Raw genomic sequence first — 20,711 nt, forward strand, 5'->3', positions numbered from 1 at the left:
AGGGGGGGGGGGGGTGGGGGGGAACAGTGAAGACCCATGCAGAGATGCTATGATGGGAACTGGAACCTCGAGTATGAATGGTGGGGTAGAGCTGGCTACCGGCCCACTTTTTCTATTGTGAAGCTCTGCTTGGAGTGTTGCTGGTACGTAATACCTGGTGGTGAGACAGCCTGACAGCCCAGGAACCCGTGTCGAGCCTGAAAAAGAAAAACTCTACGGAAAATCAACATACGATCCGTGGTCCAACACCGACGGCAGCAGCCTGGCTCTATAATTTCGACGAGGTCGCCGCTCTTCGAGTCGCCGCCCCCCATTCTCTCAACACTCTTCGAAGAATTTTGCCGTTGGCCAACTTGGGCAAGGCGTCCACGAACTGGACGCCGCCGGCCAATGCTTTGTAACTCGCCAGCCGTGCGCGGACGAAGGCTTGAACCTCTTCCTCGGTCAACATCTGTGCTGCATCTACCCCATCTCGTCGGACCACATACGCCCGCGGCACTTCTTCTTCTTGTTGATTTTCGTCGGACAGCTTCACTCCCACCACGCCGGCATCTACAATGTGCGGGTGCGAGAGGAGGGTACTTTCCAGCTCGGCAGGGGCCACCTGAAACCCTCGGACCTTGATCAGCTCCTTGGCTCGGTCCACGACGGAGAGCAAGCCCGACTTGACATCAACCTCGACCACGTCTCCGGTATGGAAGTAGCCGTCCGAGTCGAAGCTCTCGCGGGTGGCCTTCTCGTTCTCGAAATACCCCTGGGTGACCGTGGGACCCTTGACGCACAACTGGCCCCGGCCACCGTGGCTGACATCCTCGCCCTGTTCATCCACCAGCTTCAATGTGAGAGTGGGAAGGGCGGTGCCGACGGTGCCCGCGACGTCAATCTGGCCCGCCGCCGCGGCACCCAACAGATCCGGCGGTACGGTGGTCGCCACACTCGTCGTTTCGGTCATACCCCAGATCTGCGACATGGTGGCACCCTTGGCGAGCAGTGATTGAAATCGTTTCAACACCTCGGGTGAACACGGCGCCGCGCCGGAATACCCATTCTTGACCGAGCGCAGACTGTATTTATAATTTGGCGAGGCCGGATCCGAGAGGCCACTCATCACGATCCGCAGAATCATTGGCGGCACCAAAAAGGCCTCGGTCACGTCGTATCGGGCGTGGTACGCGAGGAACGGCTCGAGCTCGAACCGACGCATGATGTAGCAGTGACGGCCCTCGCGGAGCTGCGAGATCAGCACGGTGGGGAGGACGCCGATGTGGAAAAAGGGCATCGACAGGACGGCTCGAAACGGGTAACGTCGGGGGTTTCTTTCGTAGAAGAGCTGATGCTCGGCCACCAGGTTGTGGTGCGAGGTCATGGCGCACTTGGGCAGCCCGGTCGTCCCCGAGGTGTAGAAGAGACATGCCGTGGTCTCGATGGCGGTCGTCCTGTCTGGGAACGTCTTCCAGGGGCGTGAACCGTGGCTCAGCAAAGTCTGCCAGCTTCGAGGTGAGTGCTTTCCCCCGTTGTCCCCCCTCATCCCGGCCTGAGCATCCAGCAAGAAGACCGGCGTCGTCTCACCCCGCCCTGTGGATGACAAGGCTTTCTGCAAACTGGGTGCCGCTTCCGATTCGGTCACCACGAACCTAGGCTGGGCGAGTTTCAGCGCGTGGGCGAGCTCGTGGGAGGTGTACGTGGGATTCGTCCCCACGGACACGCCGCCACATCCCACAATCGCCAGACATATGATGGGGTAGTAGATTGAATTGTAGGCGTGGATGCAGACCCGGTCGCCGGCGTTCAGCCCCTCCGCGTGGAAGCCGGCGATCAGTTTCTGGACCAGATCTTTGGCTTGACGGTAGGACAGCGAGTGCGAAGGATCGGTGGCGTCGATGAAGACCTGGCGACAAAACGACCACGTCAGTCAGATCAGTGGAAATGGTCAGAGACTTACGGGACGGTCGGTGTCGTAGTCCGGCTTGCCAAAGGTGAACGACACGACATCTTGGGCAGAAAGTGCATAGTCGCCAGTGGTGGGCAGCGGCATGATGGCAGTGGCAACCTGACAAAGAAAACAAGGCTACCAAAGCATCACATGGATGGCAAGAGAAGACAATAGGGCGTCAAAATAGCATCGCATGAACTGATGCTGAGTCCGCGAGATCCGATATCCGGGGTTGTGGAGACCCCTGGCCTCAGATGGAACCACTGAGGCCTACCTCCTGGGAGACGATATCTCTGCCTGGCACGTGCCGGAGAAGAAAGGGCATCCCTAATAGGAATTCCGGCCCTGAAACTTGGAAAAGGCGCTGAAGAACAGCGGGATGTGGCTGTGGACCACGGATCAGTATCGTGTGCGCGAAACCTACCACGACAGCCACGCGCACGGCTGGCTCATCCGTAACCACCGGGCGTGGCTGCGCAGCGATCAGAGGATCAAACGGATGCAGAAACTGTTCCATGCGAACCTCATCTTTGGACACGACTACGACGTCGCCCAAGGCTTTATAGACGCGCAGTCCTTTTACGACTAGAATCCATAGTTTCTGCTGCATCCATCATTTCTTCATTCTTTTAGACTTGCTGGCTGCTGCGATGGCGGCGGCGCTAGATAGCAGAGGACAATGAGATGTACCACGGCCCATGAATCAGGTTGATCCTGGTGATATCGCAACTTTCTGACAGAACGTTTCTTCTGCTTTAGAAAGGCTATTTCGCACAAACATATGTTTACCGTCTAGAAATGGACACCCGTTCATGCGGAGAATGTTGACTATCGTCTTGGCACGGAAATGTAACAAGTCGGTTGCTCGGAGAAGCCCAAGTATAGTTGATTCGCGGACAGAGTCGTGAAAATGGTCTCGGGAAAGACGTCGGGGGTATTCGGTGTTATGATCTTGGGGACACAGATACTACAAGATTCAGTTCGGCTAATGGTTCCGCGGCCACTGGATCAACGATTCCGTGTGTGCACCTGAATGTGTCCGATTGCGAAGAGATAGCAAAAGGACATGACCCCACGGGGGGGAATGAACGGTCGAAGTTTCTATAAGCGTGGAAGAGTGGTCGACGACAAAGCGTTTTTTTTTTCCAGTCTCATGTCCTGGGATCGTCTAGCCAGCGTTAGCTGATGACCATTGACATAGACCTAGTCCACCAGAAGGTCCCTCTTCTCGTAGTCATTACCTCAGGTTGAAGAAGATATCTCGACATGGCGATCAAGGCGGACTACGATGCCTTGGTGGTGGGAGCCGGATTCGGGGGCATCTATCAATGCTACTCGCTGAGAAAACTCGGCCTCACGGTCAAGGTCATCGACGCTGCCGGTGGTGTCGGCGGCACCTGGTACTGGAACCGGTATCCTGGGGCCATGAGCGACACAGAGAGCTATCTGTACCGCTTTACCTGGGACAAGGAGGATCTCCAAACTTACCCATGGTCCCATCACTACGTCAAACAGCCCGAGGTGTTGCGCTATCTCCAACACGTGGTTAAGCGTCACGATCTGGAGCAGTACATGCAGTTCCACACCGAGTTGGTGGCGGCGAACTGGGACGAGAGCAGTTCCACGTGGATCTGTGATGTGAAGACGGCCGACGGCTTCCGCTCGACCATCCGCGTGCGCTATCTCGTTACCGCCCTCGGGCTTCTCTCCAAACAAAACTTTCCCGACATTCGTGGACTCGAGACCTTCCACGGCGACCTGGTCCACACAGGCTCATGGAATCCGGACCTTGAAGTGACGGGTAAGCGCGTCGCCGTCATCGGCTCGGGCTCGACGGGCGTGCAGGTGGTTACGGAAATCGCCTCCAAAGTCAAGGAGCTGGTGAGCTTCCAGCGAAATCCCCAATACTCGGTCCCGAGTGGGGACGGACCCGTGACCGTAGAATACCGGGACCAGATCAATGCCAACTACGACGCCATCATCGAGAAGAACAAGGCCTCGGTGTGCGGATTCGGCCTTGACGAGGCCACCAAGGGCTTCGATGAATTCACGCCGGACCAACAGCAACAAATCTTCGAGAATCTCTGGCAACGCGGCAACGGCTTTCGGTTCATGTTCGGGGGCTTCGCTGATCTGACCGTCAACCGCCGGGCCAACGAGGCGGCCTGCGAATTTATCAAGGGGAAAATCCGCCAGACGGTCAAGGACCCGGAGAAGGCCAAGCTCTTACTGCCGAGACAACCCTATGCGCGACGGCCGCTCTGTGACGGCGGCTACTATCAGCAATTCAACCGGGACAACGTCCACGTGGTGGATCTCCAGGCCAGTCCCATCCAGGAGATCACCCCGACCGGCATCCGGACGGCGGATGGCCGCGATTTCGCGTTCGATGTGATCGTCTTCGCCACGGGCTTTGAGGCCGTCGACGGCAACTACCTGCGCCTCAGCATCACCGGCCGGGATGGGTTGTCGCTGCAAGACCAGTGGCGGAACAGCGGGCCGCGGGCGTACATGGGCGTCTCGGTCGCCGGGTTTCCCAACTTGTTCCTGGTGACCGGGCCACAGGGCGCGTTTTCCAACATCCCGGTCCTGATCGAGACGCACGTCGAGTTCATTACGCGCGTCATCGCCGAGGCCGAGCGTCGGCGGGTGCCCCAAGTAGAGGCGTCACAAGAGGCCCAGGATCGGTGGGTGGCGGTCTGCGAGCACCTGGCCGAGGGTTCCATCTTCCGCGAGGCCCAGTCGTGGATCTTTGGCTCCAACGTCCCCGGCAAAGTCACCTCGACCCGGTTCTTCTTTGGCGGCTTGGGCAACTATCGCAAGGCGCTGGACGAGGTCATTCAAGGAGGGTTTGAAGGATATCCGGCCTTGCAAACGGCTGGCTAGACCACTGATTGGGACGCGCGGAAGTGGCATTTATAGCGATCTTTTCCGGTTCATAGTGTGTTGCAAAAGCAGATGATCCAGCCATTATATTGTATAACTGCCTAGGGAAACTATTTGCCCCGGGCGCCGAAGCTGAGCCAGAAGCCTGGCGACTCAAGAACGAGACATGATCGAGCGGCCACGTAGTCAACGATTTGATACTGTCAGGAACTACTGACACAGACACTACAAAGCTGCCAAGAGGATGGCCAGCACAGATAAAAACCCTAACCTCCTCGCAAGAGAGTCGCCTGCTTCTCTGATGCTTCGAGTTCTGTATCGAGTATTGATACTTAAACCTACTATTCTCTGCCTATCTACTTATAGGCCGTCCTTGGAGTAGATGATAACTACCGAAATCGGACTAGTCACACTATCGGCGGTAGATCCATATTGTATTCCTAAAGTTAGTATATATATATTATATTATATATGCCCCGAATTGTGTTTCATCCATTACCTTTTTGGTTCAGGAAAGGGAGCCAGGCCGCTTTATCGGGCACGTGACGGAGCGTGAGGAGCGCCCGGCCGAGCACTGGGCGAGCCACAGGGAGCTATGCCCATTGCCCATTCGCAGACGCCAGTTGCCTCTCGGCTATACATCGGTTTCAGACGGACGTTAGGGGCCAGGGGCCCTTACGCTACTGCCTGAATTTCCTTGTAACTTTGGGCCTCCACGTGCGACAGTGTGCGCGGTTGAATCGTAGACCGCGACGGCACTTCTGCAACAAGCTTGATGCTACCCTTTCCTTTCTCCGAGCAACCATAGCACCTCGAGACGGTGTCACCAGCACCGACCACATTGCAACACGGCCTCGACCTCAGCCTCACCAAGCCTGTGCCTCTCACTGTTCCCCGTTCCAACCTTCTTATTTCGTCCCTCGATTGTTGCATTCTGGTTTCTCTGTCCTCTTGTTCTTCATCATGGTCGCTTTCTTTTAACCTCGCCGCTGTCCCCGTCTATGACCACTTGAGGGAGCAGCCCTGCCTTCCTTCTGAAGGTGTTCAACTTTTCGTCCACCGGATCTATTTCCGAATTCTTCGCCCAGGGGCGACCGCCAGTACCACTTTGGGTCTCTCTGAGGCAATTGCACCCAGGCCATCAGCATCGCCTCGTCATCGAATCGGTTTTGACAGGAGCGACGCCAAAAATGGCCACCTGCTTCCAGCTCATTCCCCGTAATGAGCCCTTGGTCCCGGCCTCGATTTCTGTCCCGCTTAACACGTGCTGGTTCCTCTCCACAAAGTTTTTTCCGAATTTGCTCGCCCTAATGAACACGAAGATGTCGAATTCGTTTCGTCCCTCTTGTCGAAGCAGGACTCGATGGCCGTATCCCGCCTTCATGTAACCATACAGTTCCTTCTCCAGCCCTCCATCGAGGATGTGCCCCTCCTGTTCATTGAAATTTATGGACTTCGGTAGCCTCCTTGACCGATCTCTGGCTGCTATTGGGACAGTTGACCGCACGGGTGGATCGGGTATGTGCACGGGTGGATCAGGTATGTCGAGTAGCCAATGTTGAGGGTAGCCACGCTCCTTGATCAACTCTCGAAGCCGCTGATTTATGATTTCAAGTCCCTTCCTGGCGCTTTGATCGGAGGTTTGCTTCAATCGCTCCACAAGAGGGCGCGCCCTCTCCCTGAGATCTTCAGAGATAGCGGTAAACGTTGGGTGTGTGCCCCTTGCAATCTTGATCGATCAGCGGACAGATGCCGAACAGCATTCCTGTCTCGCCAAGTTGTCGCTCAGTCGAAACTATATACACTGTGTTCCGAGACTACTCTTCGACCATCGCTTCCCGAGTGCGATCTATCGCAATACGCCCATTCCTATGTTATTGTCCCTACATACTTGTCGCTTTTATCTTGTGGTGGACCATCTAGCGCCACGCGTACTCGAACTGAGCTGGAAAGAGCTGGCGCCAATTTTATCGGCATTCTCAGGAGCATCAGTGGATACTCCGAAGCCAGGATTGCCATCATTGGCGGATTAGCCCTTTGGAAATACATTCACAATTGCAGAACTCCCCAGGTGATTGCATTCTCATATTCTCAGTCGCTACACACCAAACTTACATGGCTCCTAGGATGTGGACTTCATCGTTAATATCAGCAACACGCCAGAAGGCGTCAAACAGAAGCCTCTAGATCTTCCCAACTTCCCTTTCATCCAGCAGGCCCAATTCTTCTACTACAAGACCCGGGGCGGATCCCAGATCCAAATCGACATCGCTCAGAGTGGAAGGTCTGTACAACCCTTTTCGACAATCGAACCTCGTATTTTGGGATAATACGAGTTGGTTCCTCTCTTTGAGGGAGATTCGCTGCTCCCTTTCAGGTAAATTCACTAATATTCCACCTCTTGGGAAGCTCGTCCTGGTCGGTGGCACGCGTCGGGAAGAGAGAAGGATACTTCTCGGAGTCGGTGATGCGTGAGAGCACGCGCACAATTTTTTCGTTTTTGTAAAAGCCCTCGTGCTCCAGTTTATCGCGGTTCACGTCGTTGAATACCTGCAGCAGCAGGAGGGCAAGCGACGCGATACCTGCCGCCAGAGCTGTGGCAACCGACGAGCCGGACACCGTTCCCCAGGCTATTCCCGCACCCATATACGACGGGCCGAAGGCGGGAATGTCCTGACCGGGAACAGGGATGTTTATGGCATCCTTGTCCGACGTGGGCATCAAGTTTCCGTACTTGTCGGTGGCCGAGACGCGCACGGTGCCGGGGTAGCAGGCCGGGTAGACGCGGTTCGCCCAGCTCCCTTCGTCAGCCGTGGAACAGAAGACCAGCGCGTGTTTGGTGGCGTCTTCGATGGCCTGCTTGAGTTCGGGGAACTCGCTTTTGGTGATCCAGCTGATGGAGATGATGTCCACCCCTTGGTCGATAGCCCACCGGACAGCCTGTTATCATCCGTTGCTGTTAGTTTCAACGTTCTCCGTCCTCCGACACGAAACACATTGGTTGTTCTGGGCCAGATAGATATTTCCATTCCAGCGCCGTTGTCAGGTTTCCGTGCCGAATAAGGTGCACAGATAGAGCAAAGAGAATGACACACCTGTACCGCGTCCTCTGGAAGGATGTCTCTGCGGCTTTTGCCCACACGAGCAATATAGAGCCGGCACCAGGGATTGGCGTTGGCGATCAGATAGGCCATCTGCGTACCGTGGGCATCCGAGACCATCCACCACGGTAGGATTCGATCCGCACTCTCATAATCGGCCTTGACGTAGGAAACGCCCTTCTCGATAACGTCACGGATCTTTTTGCGGAACTTGTCGGCCCCGTTGTCGATGATGGCGACCTTGATAAGCCTCGAGCGGTCCATCTCCCCTGGCTTGTGCTTGAGCAGCTGGAACCGCGCCTCGAACCGCTCGTATTCGGAACGTTTCTTCATGTCTCCGAGGAACTTCCGGCAAGTTTCCAACTTGGTGAGAAGCTCGAGCCTGGCCACGACGTGTTAGATCGGTCCGTCATTCTGAGGATGTGGGAGATGGGCGCACTCACTTTTCCTCTAATGGCTTCGTTGGGTATTGCAGGACAGGGAAGTCCCACTTGGCGTTGGTATTGATGATGTAAGTAAAGTCGATTGGTGGATTTTGCTTCTTCTTCTTTTCTCTCATCGCCTCCAATCTCGTGGTCAGTTTCTTTGCATACTCGTCCACGAGTAAAGCATGCCGGGTTTGGGCCTGTTCGGGTTGCTTTTCACAAAGGATGGTTAGCATGCTCTCATGAGCCTCGGACTGCGTCCAGGAAACGTGCGGCGACATGGTAGGGCAGGAGACTTACGTGCAATTCATCCAAAGCCATGATTTCGATGGTCACTTTGCGTAGCTTTGAAGCAGACTCGTCAGAAGGGCTGTGGCAAGGGAGAGAGCAAATTGTCAACCCACATACACTAGTCAGTTTTTCCAGACCCTCAGGGCTGATCCAGTGGTGCATGACGCTGTAGTTGCCGGTAGAATACAAGGTGAGGTTGGTGAATTCGTCACGGTGCTTCGAGCGCACCAGAATGTCGAGGTTAATGTCGAGCTTGCGCCAGTCAAACTTCTCAACCTCGAAGACGTCGATGATGGCCTCTGATACGAGCTCATCACTCATTGGCAGCGTCGTGCTGTCAGGGATGTTGAGAGATTTGATTCGCTTGACGTTGCCCTCGTTCCTCAGCCACTCAAACAAGTCCCTGACACCGTCGTGCGGCGTCGCTTTCCTGAAAGTGTTGAGGTCAGGGAGAAAAACGGAGAGCAGGCACTCTTCAAACAGGAGCCCCTTGTCCGTGGAGTGTTTGAGCTCATCTACAAAGATCTTGAAGTCGTGCGACGATTGATTGAAGTCGGACATGTCTAGACAGAGCTCTTTCTCTGTCATCACTCCGTCAGCCGCCTCCGGCAGATGGATTCGAAGGGGGAAGTATATCGACACTTGCCTTGTCCTAGACGACCACCGGAATGTTAGCAGGAGCACAACAAATGAGGGGAGTAGGTGCTGTAGGTACCTTTGGTCCCATATAACGCCCTCTTCAGCTTCGGAATTTCCGTCAGAGAATTCAGGATCTTCTTTCTCAGTTTTCGCTGGAAGTCGGCATCGTCGTCCTCGGTCTCAACGCCGTCGAGGCGCTTTTTGAAGGGCGACAGGCCATCATCGTTGATGGCTGTCCACAGCTCGCCCATTGAGGGGCCCAGGCTTTTTTCGAGCGTCTCGATGACCCTGAGAGGCACGAATTCGTCGCTGTTCCGCACAACCTTGCTCCGAGCTGCATTGGAGGTGCCAGCATCGCCAGCGGCATACCGCTTTTCCCGGGCAGGCCACGACTTGGACTTCGTTTCCATCAGCAAATGCAATGCCGTGTTGTTCAAGATGTCACGCATCAAGAAGATGGGCTCGATCTTTTGGTCGTGCTTCGGACCTATCCACTGCTCTGTAATACCTCGGGTCTGAATGATTTTGACAAGCCGGTTCTCGGCTGGTCCTTCATCTCGTCCGTCGACTTGTCCCTCAACTTGGGCGCACAGTTCCACCATCCGTTCGACACAGGGAAGCTTCTCCATGATGCTAGCGTGCAGGCACGTGTATGTGCCTATGATCTGGTTCCGAGTGCGCAACGCGGTGACGATCTCGATATGCAGGTCCGACTTCTCCCGGATAGATTCCTCTGCAATGGACAAGACGCTCTCCAGAAAACCATGGTTTTTGGACGAGATGGCCGCGTGGATGGGCGTCGTTTTGTTGCCGCTCTTGGTCTTGACGTGGAGCAGGCTGCAGCCGTCTTCACGGTGGAGGAGCCACCGAAGGAGGTCATCGCCTTTGTAATTGTCAAAGGCCGTGGAACTCGCCGTGGCAAGCGTATGTAGTAGTTCGTCATAATCGGACCTACTGGTTTTGAATTTGTCCTCAAACATGCGGAAGTCTGATTTCCCGGGGTCGGCAAAATCCAGAGTACTTGCTAGCTGCAAGAATTCGAGATGTTTTTTGCGATTTGCCATCATGTCTATCTTGCTCGCGGGGCACAGTTTCACAGTGAACCTCGTGGGAGCGTTGAGAGAAATCAGACATGTTAGACTCGGGCGCGGAGGCTACAAAAGACAAGCGAGGAACCTCTTGAAATTGTGTGTGTTATTGGCGCCTGCTACATAGCGTACACACCACGGCCAACTAGCCGCATGGGCAACTGGAGGTCACAACTTTGGCGAAAAGGACAAACCTAGCGGTGCACAGTATTGCCCCGCACATAGTTGGAGGCGGACCAAACGCCCCGGCCCAAGAACGCCTAGAATCCACCCCGTCTCGTCGTTTGACACGAGCTGCTGGTGGAGGTGGCAGCGGTGGACCCAAGGGCTACGAGTGGTGATTCGCTTGGAAGTCACCGCGGGTGGATCGCCTGCTTTGGCATTTCTCCTTAAAAAAGGCCGAAGGGCCGAGTGTCCACCTTCCAATCCATTGCAGCGCACCGGTTGCCCCCTCCTACCCCCCTCATTGACCCCTCCTGCTGGGTGCCTGCGAATTCGAACCCAGGTTTGTCAAATCCCCGCAGTCATAGTCTGGTCTTCATACACCATTTCAATGAGTGCCTCCATCTCCTCTGCCTCCTCCAGATGCAGCCGGGCCAGGTTCTGGTAGTAGGATGCCATCATTCGATGGCGCACCACTTGAGAATTACGGATCGAGAGGGCCGACTTGTTGGGTAGGCGTCGCCGAGGAGCAGAGAGTGCCGGGACGGCAGGCGACGGCACGGGCAGCGGGAGAGGTGGGGGCTGCGCGGACAACGGCACGGCCAGCGACGGTTCTGCTGAGATTGGCTCGGCCGAGTCTTTGTGCTCCACCTTCTGCGTGTCCGATAAAGTCGGAGGGGTTCTCCCTTGTCCTAGAGTTGAAGTCGGCGCTGTGGGTGTCGATTCAGGGGCCACAGAGTCACCGGTCGTAGCCGGAACGGACGATTCAGAAACAGTATTGCCTTTAGCTAGACGCCCCGTTAGCTCGATGACTCGCCCAAACTGGACGGACGAGATCTTAGAAAGACGTCTTTCATCCCACCTTCTTGTTCCAAGAACAGTTTCTGGGTCCCCTTCTCGGGCAGATGTAGATACGTTAGCTTCTTTAGGGGTTGGTCCGCGGCCATCATCAGGTTAGTCGTGTCGATGCCCTCCGGATGGGTGTCCATGCCCGTCCTTTTGGGGCCAAAAGGTCCCATTCGGAGGGCATTTCCCTGCCGTCTGCCGGGCCGCCAACGAAATGTATCCGCTATCCTATAACTCACATCAGCTCGCGTGAAGGCTGTGATGAAGAAGTTCGCGCCTGGTGCTCGTTTCACGATGAGGGCTACAGCAAGACGGTCTCCGATTCCGTCTTTCTCCACGGCCGGGGTGATCTCAAATGTCACTTCCGTATCCATGCCGGGCGACTCCCCTGATGCGGTCGTGGTCAGCTTGAGCAGCCGCCTCTCCTCGAATTGACGCGCTGTGGATTTCGAGGGGGAAACTGAAAGCTCCGTCATCGGCGGCTTCACACCAAGAGTTCCTTGCAAGGTGTTTGTATTGGTGACCGCGGTGATGTGTTCCTGGAAATACTGGTCGCCGTCCGCAGCAGGCTCGAAGGCTACCACGGATGGCGGTTCGGCGTTGGACGAAAGGTCACCAGGCTCGAGCTTGAGAGTGAGAGTGAACTTCTTGAAGCGCCTCTTGGATATGTCGGTCTTTGGGGTGATGCGCAGAACAACAAGGCTGGCATCGTCAGCGTCGGGTGGGTGACTCGCGAGACTGCCGTGGGCTTCCTCGAGCCGGTGGAATTGGGTAGAGTAGCTTGTGTCCGTGATGGTCCCAATGCGATATTTGTTGCTGCTGCGGACCTCTCCCAGGTCCGTCAGTTCTTCGTTGAGGAAAAGTTCGAGCCCCTTGCCTCCCAGCGAATAGGTCGGAATGCTGTTGTCCTCAAACTGAAAATCGGTCGCCATTGTATCGGGGGCGGGGGAGATTTGAGAAGCTCTGCTATGTGCGATACTGAAGTGAAAGCAGTCCGACACGAAAGATATGCCTGTCTTGATGGTTGTCCAAGCCAGCCCCAGCGAGAGATGCAGCTGCGCGGGTGCTTGGAGGCGAACTTACCATAACGTCCCACTATTTGTCACCTCGCCTGTGCCCCCCAGGGGGGCTGCACCGTGCCCCGGGTTCTGCCTATCCCGAACCTGCCGGTGCCTTCATGATCAAGGCGGTTGCAGGTACGGGAGATAGTATCATTGGACGGCCGCGCCCTTAATGGTCTACAGCTGTATGCGGGCACCTCGTTTTGATGGAACCCCCCACTGAGATAATACTGATTGAACCCTGCTTCGAGCCCATTCTTGAGCTAATGACCTCTGGGGACAGATTTCGTGCCCGCCAGCAAGAGCGAAAGTCGTTGGTCTCGTTCGGGCTGTGCCCCATTTGTGTTTTAGAACAGCGCTGAGCTGCATACCTCTCAATCCCAGCACTTGTTTTGCCAGCAGATCGCGCCATGAATCTCTTGCGACGGCGAGCAGCCTGATTGCAAACACTGCCCGTTGCTGCATCGGTCAACAGAGAAAAGATGAGTGTCAGCTCAGGAGTGTCTCCTCGGATGCAGTGGACGAAGCGCGAATTTCGGTAAGTGGGTGTGTCTCTTCGCGTTTCGTGTTCCCTCCGTCCTCCGTGCCACAACCGAGCCTGATTCGAATACCAGTTGAAAAGAGGGAGCTAATGCTGTCTGGCAGTGTAATCATAGTACAAGGAGTCGCAGAGGACTACAACGGACGGTATTCTGGCAAGAGGGTGATGTGGTTCAATGAATTCATCCTCCAGCGTTTCGGGGAGGCCCAGGTGATCCGCTTGGCAACCACCTTTGACCTCCAGGCCGGCATCTTGTCGATGGAGATCCGAGACGCGGCAGTCCAGCTTCTGGACAGAGTGCAGAGGGAAATGAACCGCACCGGGGTGAACACACACCGTACTCCAAGTCCTTGCGAGGCACAAGACTTGTCTGAGCCTAGCTGAACCCGTGTCTTCCCTCTAGGCCCCGTCATTGCTGCTGATAGGGTATGACCTTGGGGGCTTGATCATCAAGCAAGTATGAATGCACCTCCAGCTGCCCACAAGCCCACATAAACTGACCAGTGAGCAGGCCCTCTTAATCGCCGTTAACAATGCGAAGTACTCGTTGATTGCCGAAAAGACGTCCCTCCTGGTAAGATTAGCCAGGAGGATTCCAACCGGTCAACCTCTGTATCACTGACGCTTCCGCCCAGGTGTTCATTGGAACTCCTCATAGAGCGACCGACTTCGAGTCCTGGGAGAGTATAGCCATCAAGCTCATGCTGCGGAGCAGCCACGTCGGCGCCTGCTCGTTTTCCAAAGTCCTGGCGCAATCAGCCGAGACGCTGATGGAAGTGAACAAAAACTTTCAGCATGTGGCCAGGATGTTCAGTATCATGAGTTTTTACGCGGAAACCAGCAATACATCATCCCAAAAGTTGTTGGTCCGTTCCCACCCGTCCTCCTTTCTCCCTTCCTCACACCTAAGAACCTCCATCTACGACATGTTGTCTAACTCTCACCATCGCAGGCGTTCTCCAAGGACACGTCAACAATTGGACTCTTTGGGGAAACTACTGAGCCAATAGACTGCCATCTCCCTGTCCGTGACGGTCTCAAAAAGGATGAGGTGGTGGTTGTGGTGGAGGAAGAGGAGGAGGAAAAGAGGACTGAATTTATCGATTCAATCGCCGAAGTAGTGACCAGGACGAAAGGTGCGTCGCTCTAGCTCAACTGGCTAGCAAGGCCGGTCATTGACTAGCATCCGGTATTAGCAATCGAAGAGCTGTATTTGAGCTGCTTCAGGACCTTGTCGATGGTTGACTGTGAGCACGCGTCTACCGGTATCCCAAAATTTGCGCCCACGCCCGACGCGTTCGACTGGCTTCTCGGCCATGATGGGTACCAGAAGTGGAGAGGTGGTTCACGTCGCCTTTTGTGGCTGCATGGGCGAGCCGAGTCGACCGTCGCGTCGCTGGGCTTCGTGGAAAAGATGGCGAGAGAGATCTTTCTGGATGCCAACGTGATCAAATTCTCCTTCGATGCCCGCGACGACCGCTATCGATCCACGTACAGAATGTTCGCTTCTCTCAGCCACCAGCTGCTGAGTCTTGAACCACCCCTCTTCAACCATGTCAGACCACTCTACGAGAAGATTAGCCATGAGATGCCGTGGAGGATGGATCGTCTTTGGGCATTCTTCCGCTCGCTGCTCTCCTGCGCTCACAAGGACCACCGCGTCACATGTTGCTTCATCAGCATGATAGACGAAGCCGATCCGACTCGCAACCAGTTCCTTTACAGTCTCCTCCGGCTAGCAAACTCCGATACGTCAACAGGCACTTTCCGACTCGCGATTACGAGCTACGGGCCTCCCAATGCCAGCTTAAAGCTCACCACGGACGCGATCCATGTTGACCAGACGAGAGACGAAGACTCTCATGACAAGAGAAGAGAGATAGAAAAGATTATTGACCGCCAGGTACTGTCATTGTTTCGAGCCAGGCCGGAGCTCGCCATATTTGATGACATTATAAGGGGAAAATTGCGGACCTCCGGAGACATGTTCACCATCTCTCTCACCACAGCGTTGCTGCACGCACGCCAGCCGCAATCAACGTACGAAGAGATGGAAACAGAGCTAGGCGCTCTCCCTTGCACCACATTCGGGTTGTATCATCACTTTCTCGATCGGATACCCTCAGAACGACGGCTCTGGTCAAAAAAGGTCCTGTCTTGGATAATCCATGCTGCGAGGCCCTTGAAGCTTCGCGAGCTTGCCATCGCGCTAGCTCTTCAAGACGACGTCTCATCCATCTCGGATCTACAGAATAGGGTGCCGCTGGACGTTGCACTAGATCTCCGCCTGGTATTTGGCAATTTGGTCAATATTGAGAATGACGACGTGTTGTTTGTCCATCGCGGCTTTCGGGACTTCCTCCTCCAAGATCGACCTGGCCCTCAAGCAAGCACGTGGTTCTTCTATTTCGACGACCATGCAGTTTTTGCCGAGTCTTGTCTCCACTATCTCACCCTGGTGGCAGGTCAAAGGCGTCAGGTGAATTCGCAAAGCGACCGAGATGATGGCGACAGCCTTCCAAAAGGAGTGGAGTACGATTTCCTGACTTATGCCGTCCGGTATTGGCCGAAGCATTACCACTTGGCGAGCCATGACATCTATCCTGGTCTGCATGACAGGGCATGCAAATTCTTGGAGGACCCTGGGTCGATCCAGGTGTGGTCGTGGTTGCGTTGGACCCTTGGAAACCTGCTGGAAAGACCACAAATGTCGTTCAAGAACCCGCTCCCACTCGCGGTTCGGCTTGGATGCAGTGATATAATACGGACGCTGCTGAAGAGCCCAGATTTGGATCGCGAAGACTTGCGCACGGCACTTGAGGTGGCGATCGAGGATGGAAACGAGGAAATCATCGACGAACTCCGGGCTGCCGGCGCCCAGTCTCCAAGGGGGTTACACAAAGCGGCCTTGTATGGAAGATATCGGGTAATGCGCCAAATATTGAAGAACAGCCCGAAAGCCGAGAATGTCTCACGGGGTTCAACACCATTGCACCTCGCGTCGACCTCTGGCTACCGGAAATTGGTGAGACGTCTACTCGAGGCGGAATTCAACCCAAACACACCGGATGAGCTGGGAATGACGCCCCTTCATCTCGCCAGCCAGTTTGGCCACGTTGGCGTCCTCAAGGAGCTTCTTGGGAGGCGGTCAAACTTTCGAAACAACACGGACACGGGTATTGACGAGGATGCAGATGCACTCACGGAGACCGACTCTGTCAGCACGGTGGCTGAGCGGTCTTCGGACGCGGACGTCGAGGCAGATACCACCACAGCGGCGGATGTGAAAACCAACGCCAGGGCGGATATCATTGCAGACATCAATTGCTTTGACGACGGCCAGTGGACGCCTCTTCACATGGCCATCGGATGGCAGCAGCCAGGTGCGGTCAGAACACTTCTCGGCTCGGATGCCAACATTAACATTCAGGGTGCCTTTGGATATACAGCGCTGCACGTTGCCGCCAAATCGGGCCGCGAGGACATTATGGGCTTCTTATTGAATCACTACGAGGCACCTCCGGGGAGCGCCAGCGGCTCAACAGCTCTCCGACTTGCAATGGAGGCCCAGGACAGCAAAGATGGGTACACACCGTTGCACATCGCGGCATGTGAGGGACACATGGGAGTGGTGCGGCGACTTCTCGGTAAGTTAGTAGCCAGCCACGACGCCCAAGTCATGAACATCCTGGATCATTCCGGTAACATGGCTCTTCATCTTGCGTCGAAGAATGGCCATGCCGCGGTGGTAGAAGCACTCATCGAACTGAGTGCGAAGAGTGCAAAAGAGACGGGTGGTTCGGCTACTGGCACCTCAAAACCCAGTTCCAAAGCGTCGAACCCGCGCAAGCATGCTCACGGTTCTAGCCTTCTCATTGGCAACCACCGGTCGCAGGCTCCGATTCATTTGGCCGTTCTCAATGGCGATGCGTCTCTGGTCGCGAAGTTGTGTGTGGAGCATCGACGGCAAGGGGCGTCGCTCGACCTCTTTGATCGCGAGACACAAAGCCCTCTCCATCTGGCATCCCGGCACGGTCTCTCCGATATTGTGGGCATCCTCCTCGAGCATGGCGCACAGGCTGATATCGCAGACGAGAATGCCGAGACTCCTCTCGCGCTTGGGTGCGCGGAGGGCCACCTCGAGACTGTGAAGAAGCTGCTCACCAAGGGCGCAGACCTGATGTGCGCCAACTCACAAGGCCGCTTCCCGCTACATAAAGCCGCGGTGGCCAACGCGGTCGAAGTAGCCCAGGAGCTTCTCCGTGCTGCCAGGAAGCTCGCCAGCGGCCGTGAGTACGTGAACTTGAGAGACAATGACGGGAGCACCCCACTCCACCTCGCGGCCGAGGCGGGCAACGTCCCAATGATGGAAGTGCTCCTCAATGAAAAGGCAGACGTCGAAGCCGTGGATGGCGACGGCCACAACGTCCTGGACCTCGCTTCTGAGCGTGGCCACATGGAGATGGTGACGTTTCTGATCCAAAAAATCGTCGGAGGTATCAGGGGCGTCGATGGGGAGAGCTCTCTTTCCCTCTCGGGCGTCTTGAAATTCATCAATGCGCTGCCGGACGATCGAGCCGCGATTGTAGATCGCCAAAGCACCCAAGTACCCGCGTCTCAGGAACATTCGCACGCGATCCTGCTGGCTATGATGAGTGTCCCTGATCGCTGGAATACCAAACAGTACGGGTCGATCCTGCGTCTCGCAGCCCAGAAGGGGATCCTGGATGTCGTCGTTCGCATCCTCCACCTCGTCAAAGAGTTAGACCCCAATGATGTGGACGACGAGCAAAGGACAGCACTTCTCCTCGCGGCTCGCAACGGGCACTCTCAAGTGGTTGACGAACTGTTGAAGGTTCCGAATATTGATCGCGATCGCGAAGACGAAGATGGACGCTCGGCCATCTCGTATGCCGCCGAGCTGGGCCATCTAGACATTTTGAAGAGTCTCGCCTCCGGGCGCCCATCCGCCATGGACATGGACACTTACAAGGACCTTCTGGGAAATGCGGCCGCGATGGGCCATATTGACCTTGTCACTTTCTTCTTGGACAGTATTCCAGTTCCTTCACCTGACAACGCGTCTGTATCGCCTCTAGATCACGCCCTGGGAAGGGCCGCATTAGGGGAGCAGAATCAGATTGTCTCGCTACTGGTGACTCGAGGGGCGGACGTCAATGCTACCAACAGCGTGGGATCCACGCCCTTGCACTTGGCCGCGGAGCTGGGTAATATCGAACTCTGCCGAATCCTCCTGGACTCAGGCAAGATCTCGGACCTGGACGTCCGAAACTCGGAGGGGCAAACTGCTGTATTCATTGCCGCGTGGCACGCCAGGCCTGACGTCCTAAGCTTGCTCTTTGGAGCCAATGCGGACATCGAAGTTCCGGAAGTAGAGGGCTGGAGACCGTTACATGCGGCGTACGACTCTGTGCCTGTGACGAGACTCCTCCTGGAGTACGGCGCTATTGTTGATTCGACTACGCAGAAGAAGGAGACGCCCCTTTTTGTCGCGATCGACCGCGGCTACGAAGATGTATCAAAGGAGCTCCTGGGCTACGGGGCGGACCCCCTCGCGGCAACGGACGCCGGGCGGACACCACTACACGAGGCAGCTGTGGCAAGTGACGACATATTCCAACTTGTGCTAAAGCACACGGACATGTTGAACAAGTCGGCCGACCCGAGGGATGCGCAAAACCGAAGCCCCCTCTCTATTGCAGCGGGTGGAGGTCGCGTGGACGTCGTCAAGGCTTTATCGCAGAGACAAGATGTCGATATCAACCAGAAGGATGCCGAGGGACATACCCCTCTCTGGTTTGCGGTCGCGCGAGGACTCGATGAGGTGGCTGAGGTCCTCCTCAAGAGTCCGCAGTTTAATTTGACGACATCAGCCGAAGCGCCCGAAGGCCTGCTTCGCCTGGCCACCAAGCACCGAAGCCAGCTGACTCTACAGCTGTTGCTGGACAAGGACATCCATGTCAATTGTGGGAGCGATGTCTTGTTCGAGCTGGCGATGGAGACTGAAAATACTCGCCTCATCGACCTTGCCTTGGAGAAGGCCCACGATGAAACGAAGCGGGATCGACACGGATGGTCACTCGAGTGGATGAAACATGTCACGGTCCCCCCAGGAGACCAACGACGAAGTCCACCCGCCAACCAGAAACCAGGGTTTCTTCCCCCTAGTTGTTGGAGCGAGCCGGATACGACGGGACTGCTGAGCGTGACGGACGGACTGACGGTGTTTTACGAATCTCAGCACCGACGACGCATGGATTTCTACTCCTATTCAAGTACGTCCCTCTGCTAATAGAAGATTCGCCTAAACAAGTCGCAACTAACACTTCGTTCTGCATTCTCTGTAGGGGGATATAGCCGTCGACTCATGAGGGACCAGGCCGCCGCGGTTCGCGCGGACCACCCCATTCCACCAGTCGGCAAGTTCACCTTTGAGATCAAGATCCTGGACACGGGACAGACCAGGTGAGTCTCCCACTTCAACAAGGCGACGCAGTGGAAGCGAAGCACCGCTCACGTCCTACCGTAGGATCATCGCGATCGGCTTTGGCCACCAGGATGCCCCCCCTGAGGGGAGAATGCTCGGGTGGGATCCGTCCTCCTGGGGCTACCATAGCGATGACGGGAAAAAGTTTCATGGCGCAGGCAGAGGCCTCAAGTACGCCGAGACATATGGCCAGGGCGACGTGATCGGGTGCCAGATCGACCAGACTAAGGGCACGGCCTCGTTCACGAAAAACGGCGTGGATTTGGGTAAGATGGGCCCCATCCGATGGAGCTCCCGATGGTGTTAACACGACAGTCCAGGGGTTGCATTCGAAGGTATCATGGGTCGACTGTACCCCATGGTGGCGATGTCAAGCCCAGGGGCACGCACCGTCGCCCGGTTCTCGTGGGCCGACAGCGACAGACGCCACAGCCAAGAGAGCCTGGAGCAAGTGGGCACCTATCCAGAGGATCGAGATGATTCAATCCCGGGGGACGGTGAATACGAGGATGAATACGAGGCGGAAGACGACGACTCTGAGGAGGGCTTGTGGTGAGAGATCCCGTCTTCGTTGCAGACTCTTCGCGCGAGCCAAGAGTGCGGCGACCACGTTTTGAAGCGGGAGAGCTGTCAAGATTGAAAGAGGACGAAGTAGTAGTTAGAAAGGGCTCAACCCAAGAGCACCTAAGTAAGTATGTAGCTTGATAAGTAAGGAAGCACTGAGGGTCTTCGGTCAAGTACTTTTGGCACGGAGCAAGAGACGATTAACATGGACGCCCCCTGATTGATCCTGCATCTTGATGGATGTGCTGCTTGACCTAGTGATCGCTCGCATCACCCTCTCATTCGCGGTCGGATCGTTGATCCAGCCACATCTTGTCGTTCTGGCTATAATTGTTAGGAACGCCTATAGTGTACTAGCTCATTTTCGTCTACTTGTAGATGCCACTGTCCCACTCAGACTACATTGTGGGATGCGTCGGCCTATGGAGGTAGAATTAGACCCCGTCAAAGTAAATACTCGGCAAGATCCGTCCCAACATACCCACCTAACCTACTTGGAATTGCTATTTCTTGCGCAAAATAGGATATAATATTATGATTACGGTTCTACCTGGGTTGAGAACAATACGGCGGCATCCATGACTCAAACGTACGTTAGGAGGAGCGTCGGGAGCTGATTTTCATTGCCCAAGTTGGCTTCCCACCGGGTTCTGCGACCGTGCCTGC

The 20,711-nt window shown here is 55.6% G+C and overlaps 5 protein-coding genes across 5 annotated transcripts; 2 read left to right on the plus strand and 3 right to left on the minus strand.

The window, feature by feature from the left end:
* Nucleotides 1-268: 268 nt before the first annotated feature.
* On the minus strand, nucleotides 269-2,035 carry AYO20_11487 (hypothetical protein; the record flags this gene model as incomplete). Its single annotated transcript, XM_022649735.1, has 2 exons — nucleotides 269-1,888; nucleotides 1,943-2,035. The coding sequence occupies 2 exons, from the start codon at nucleotides 2,033-2,035 to the stop codon at nucleotides 269-271; spliced, it is 1,713 nt and encodes a 570-aa protein (XP_022494280.1).
* Nucleotides 2,036-3,199: 1,164 nt separating this feature from the next.
* On the plus strand, nucleotides 3,200-4,819 carry AYO20_11488 (hypothetical protein; the record flags this gene model as incomplete). Its single annotated transcript, XM_022649736.1, has 1 exon — nucleotides 3,200-4,819. One exon carries the CDS (start codon nucleotides 3,200-3,202, stop codon nucleotides 4,817-4,819), a length of 1,620 nt encoding a protein of 539 aa, XP_022494281.1.
* A 2,373-nt stretch (nucleotides 4,820-7,192) lies between these two features.
* On the minus strand, nucleotides 7,193-10,339 carry AYO20_11489 (hypothetical protein; the record flags this gene model as incomplete). The annotated part of the gene is made up of 6 exons (XM_022649737.1): nucleotides 7,193-7,759; nucleotides 7,915-8,302; nucleotides 8,364-8,599; nucleotides 8,646-8,690; nucleotides 8,754-9,217; nucleotides 9,352-10,339. 6 exons carry the CDS (start codon nucleotides 10,337-10,339, stop codon nucleotides 7,193-7,195), a joined length of 2,688 nt encoding a protein of 895 aa, XP_022494282.1.
* A 534-nt stretch (nucleotides 10,340-10,873) lies between these two features.
* Nucleotides 10,874-12,303, minus strand: AYO20_11490 (hypothetical protein; the record flags this gene model as incomplete). The annotated part of the gene is made up of 2 exons (XM_022649738.1): nucleotides 10,874-11,313; nucleotides 11,388-12,303. The coding sequence occupies 2 exons, from the start codon at nucleotides 12,301-12,303 to the stop codon at nucleotides 10,874-10,876; spliced, it is 1,356 nt and encodes a 451-aa protein (XP_022494283.1).
* A 611-nt stretch (nucleotides 12,304-12,914) lies between these two features.
* Nucleotides 12,915-20,037, plus strand: AYO20_11491 (hypothetical protein; the record flags this gene model as incomplete). The annotated part of the gene is made up of 10 exons (XM_022649739.1): nucleotides 12,915-12,970; nucleotides 13,078-13,297; nucleotides 13,377-13,430; nucleotides 13,485-13,547; nucleotides 13,609-13,839; nucleotides 13,926-14,109; nucleotides 14,170-19,269; nucleotides 19,342-19,459; nucleotides 19,524-19,747; nucleotides 19,802-20,037. 10 exons carry the CDS (start codon nucleotides 12,915-12,917, stop codon nucleotides 20,035-20,037), a joined length of 6,486 nt encoding a protein of 2,161 aa, XP_022494284.1.
* Between the last annotated feature and the right edge of the window lie 674 nt (nucleotides 20,038-20,711).

The sequence above is a fragment of the Fonsecaea nubica genome, assembly GCF_001646965.1.
Source record: "Fonsecaea nubica strain CBS 269.64 chromosome Unknown Scaff159, whole genome shotgun sequence".
Classification (NCBI taxonomy): Eukaryota; Fungi; Ascomycota; class Eurotiomycetes; order Chaetothyriales; family Herpotrichiellaceae; genus Fonsecaea; species Fonsecaea nubica.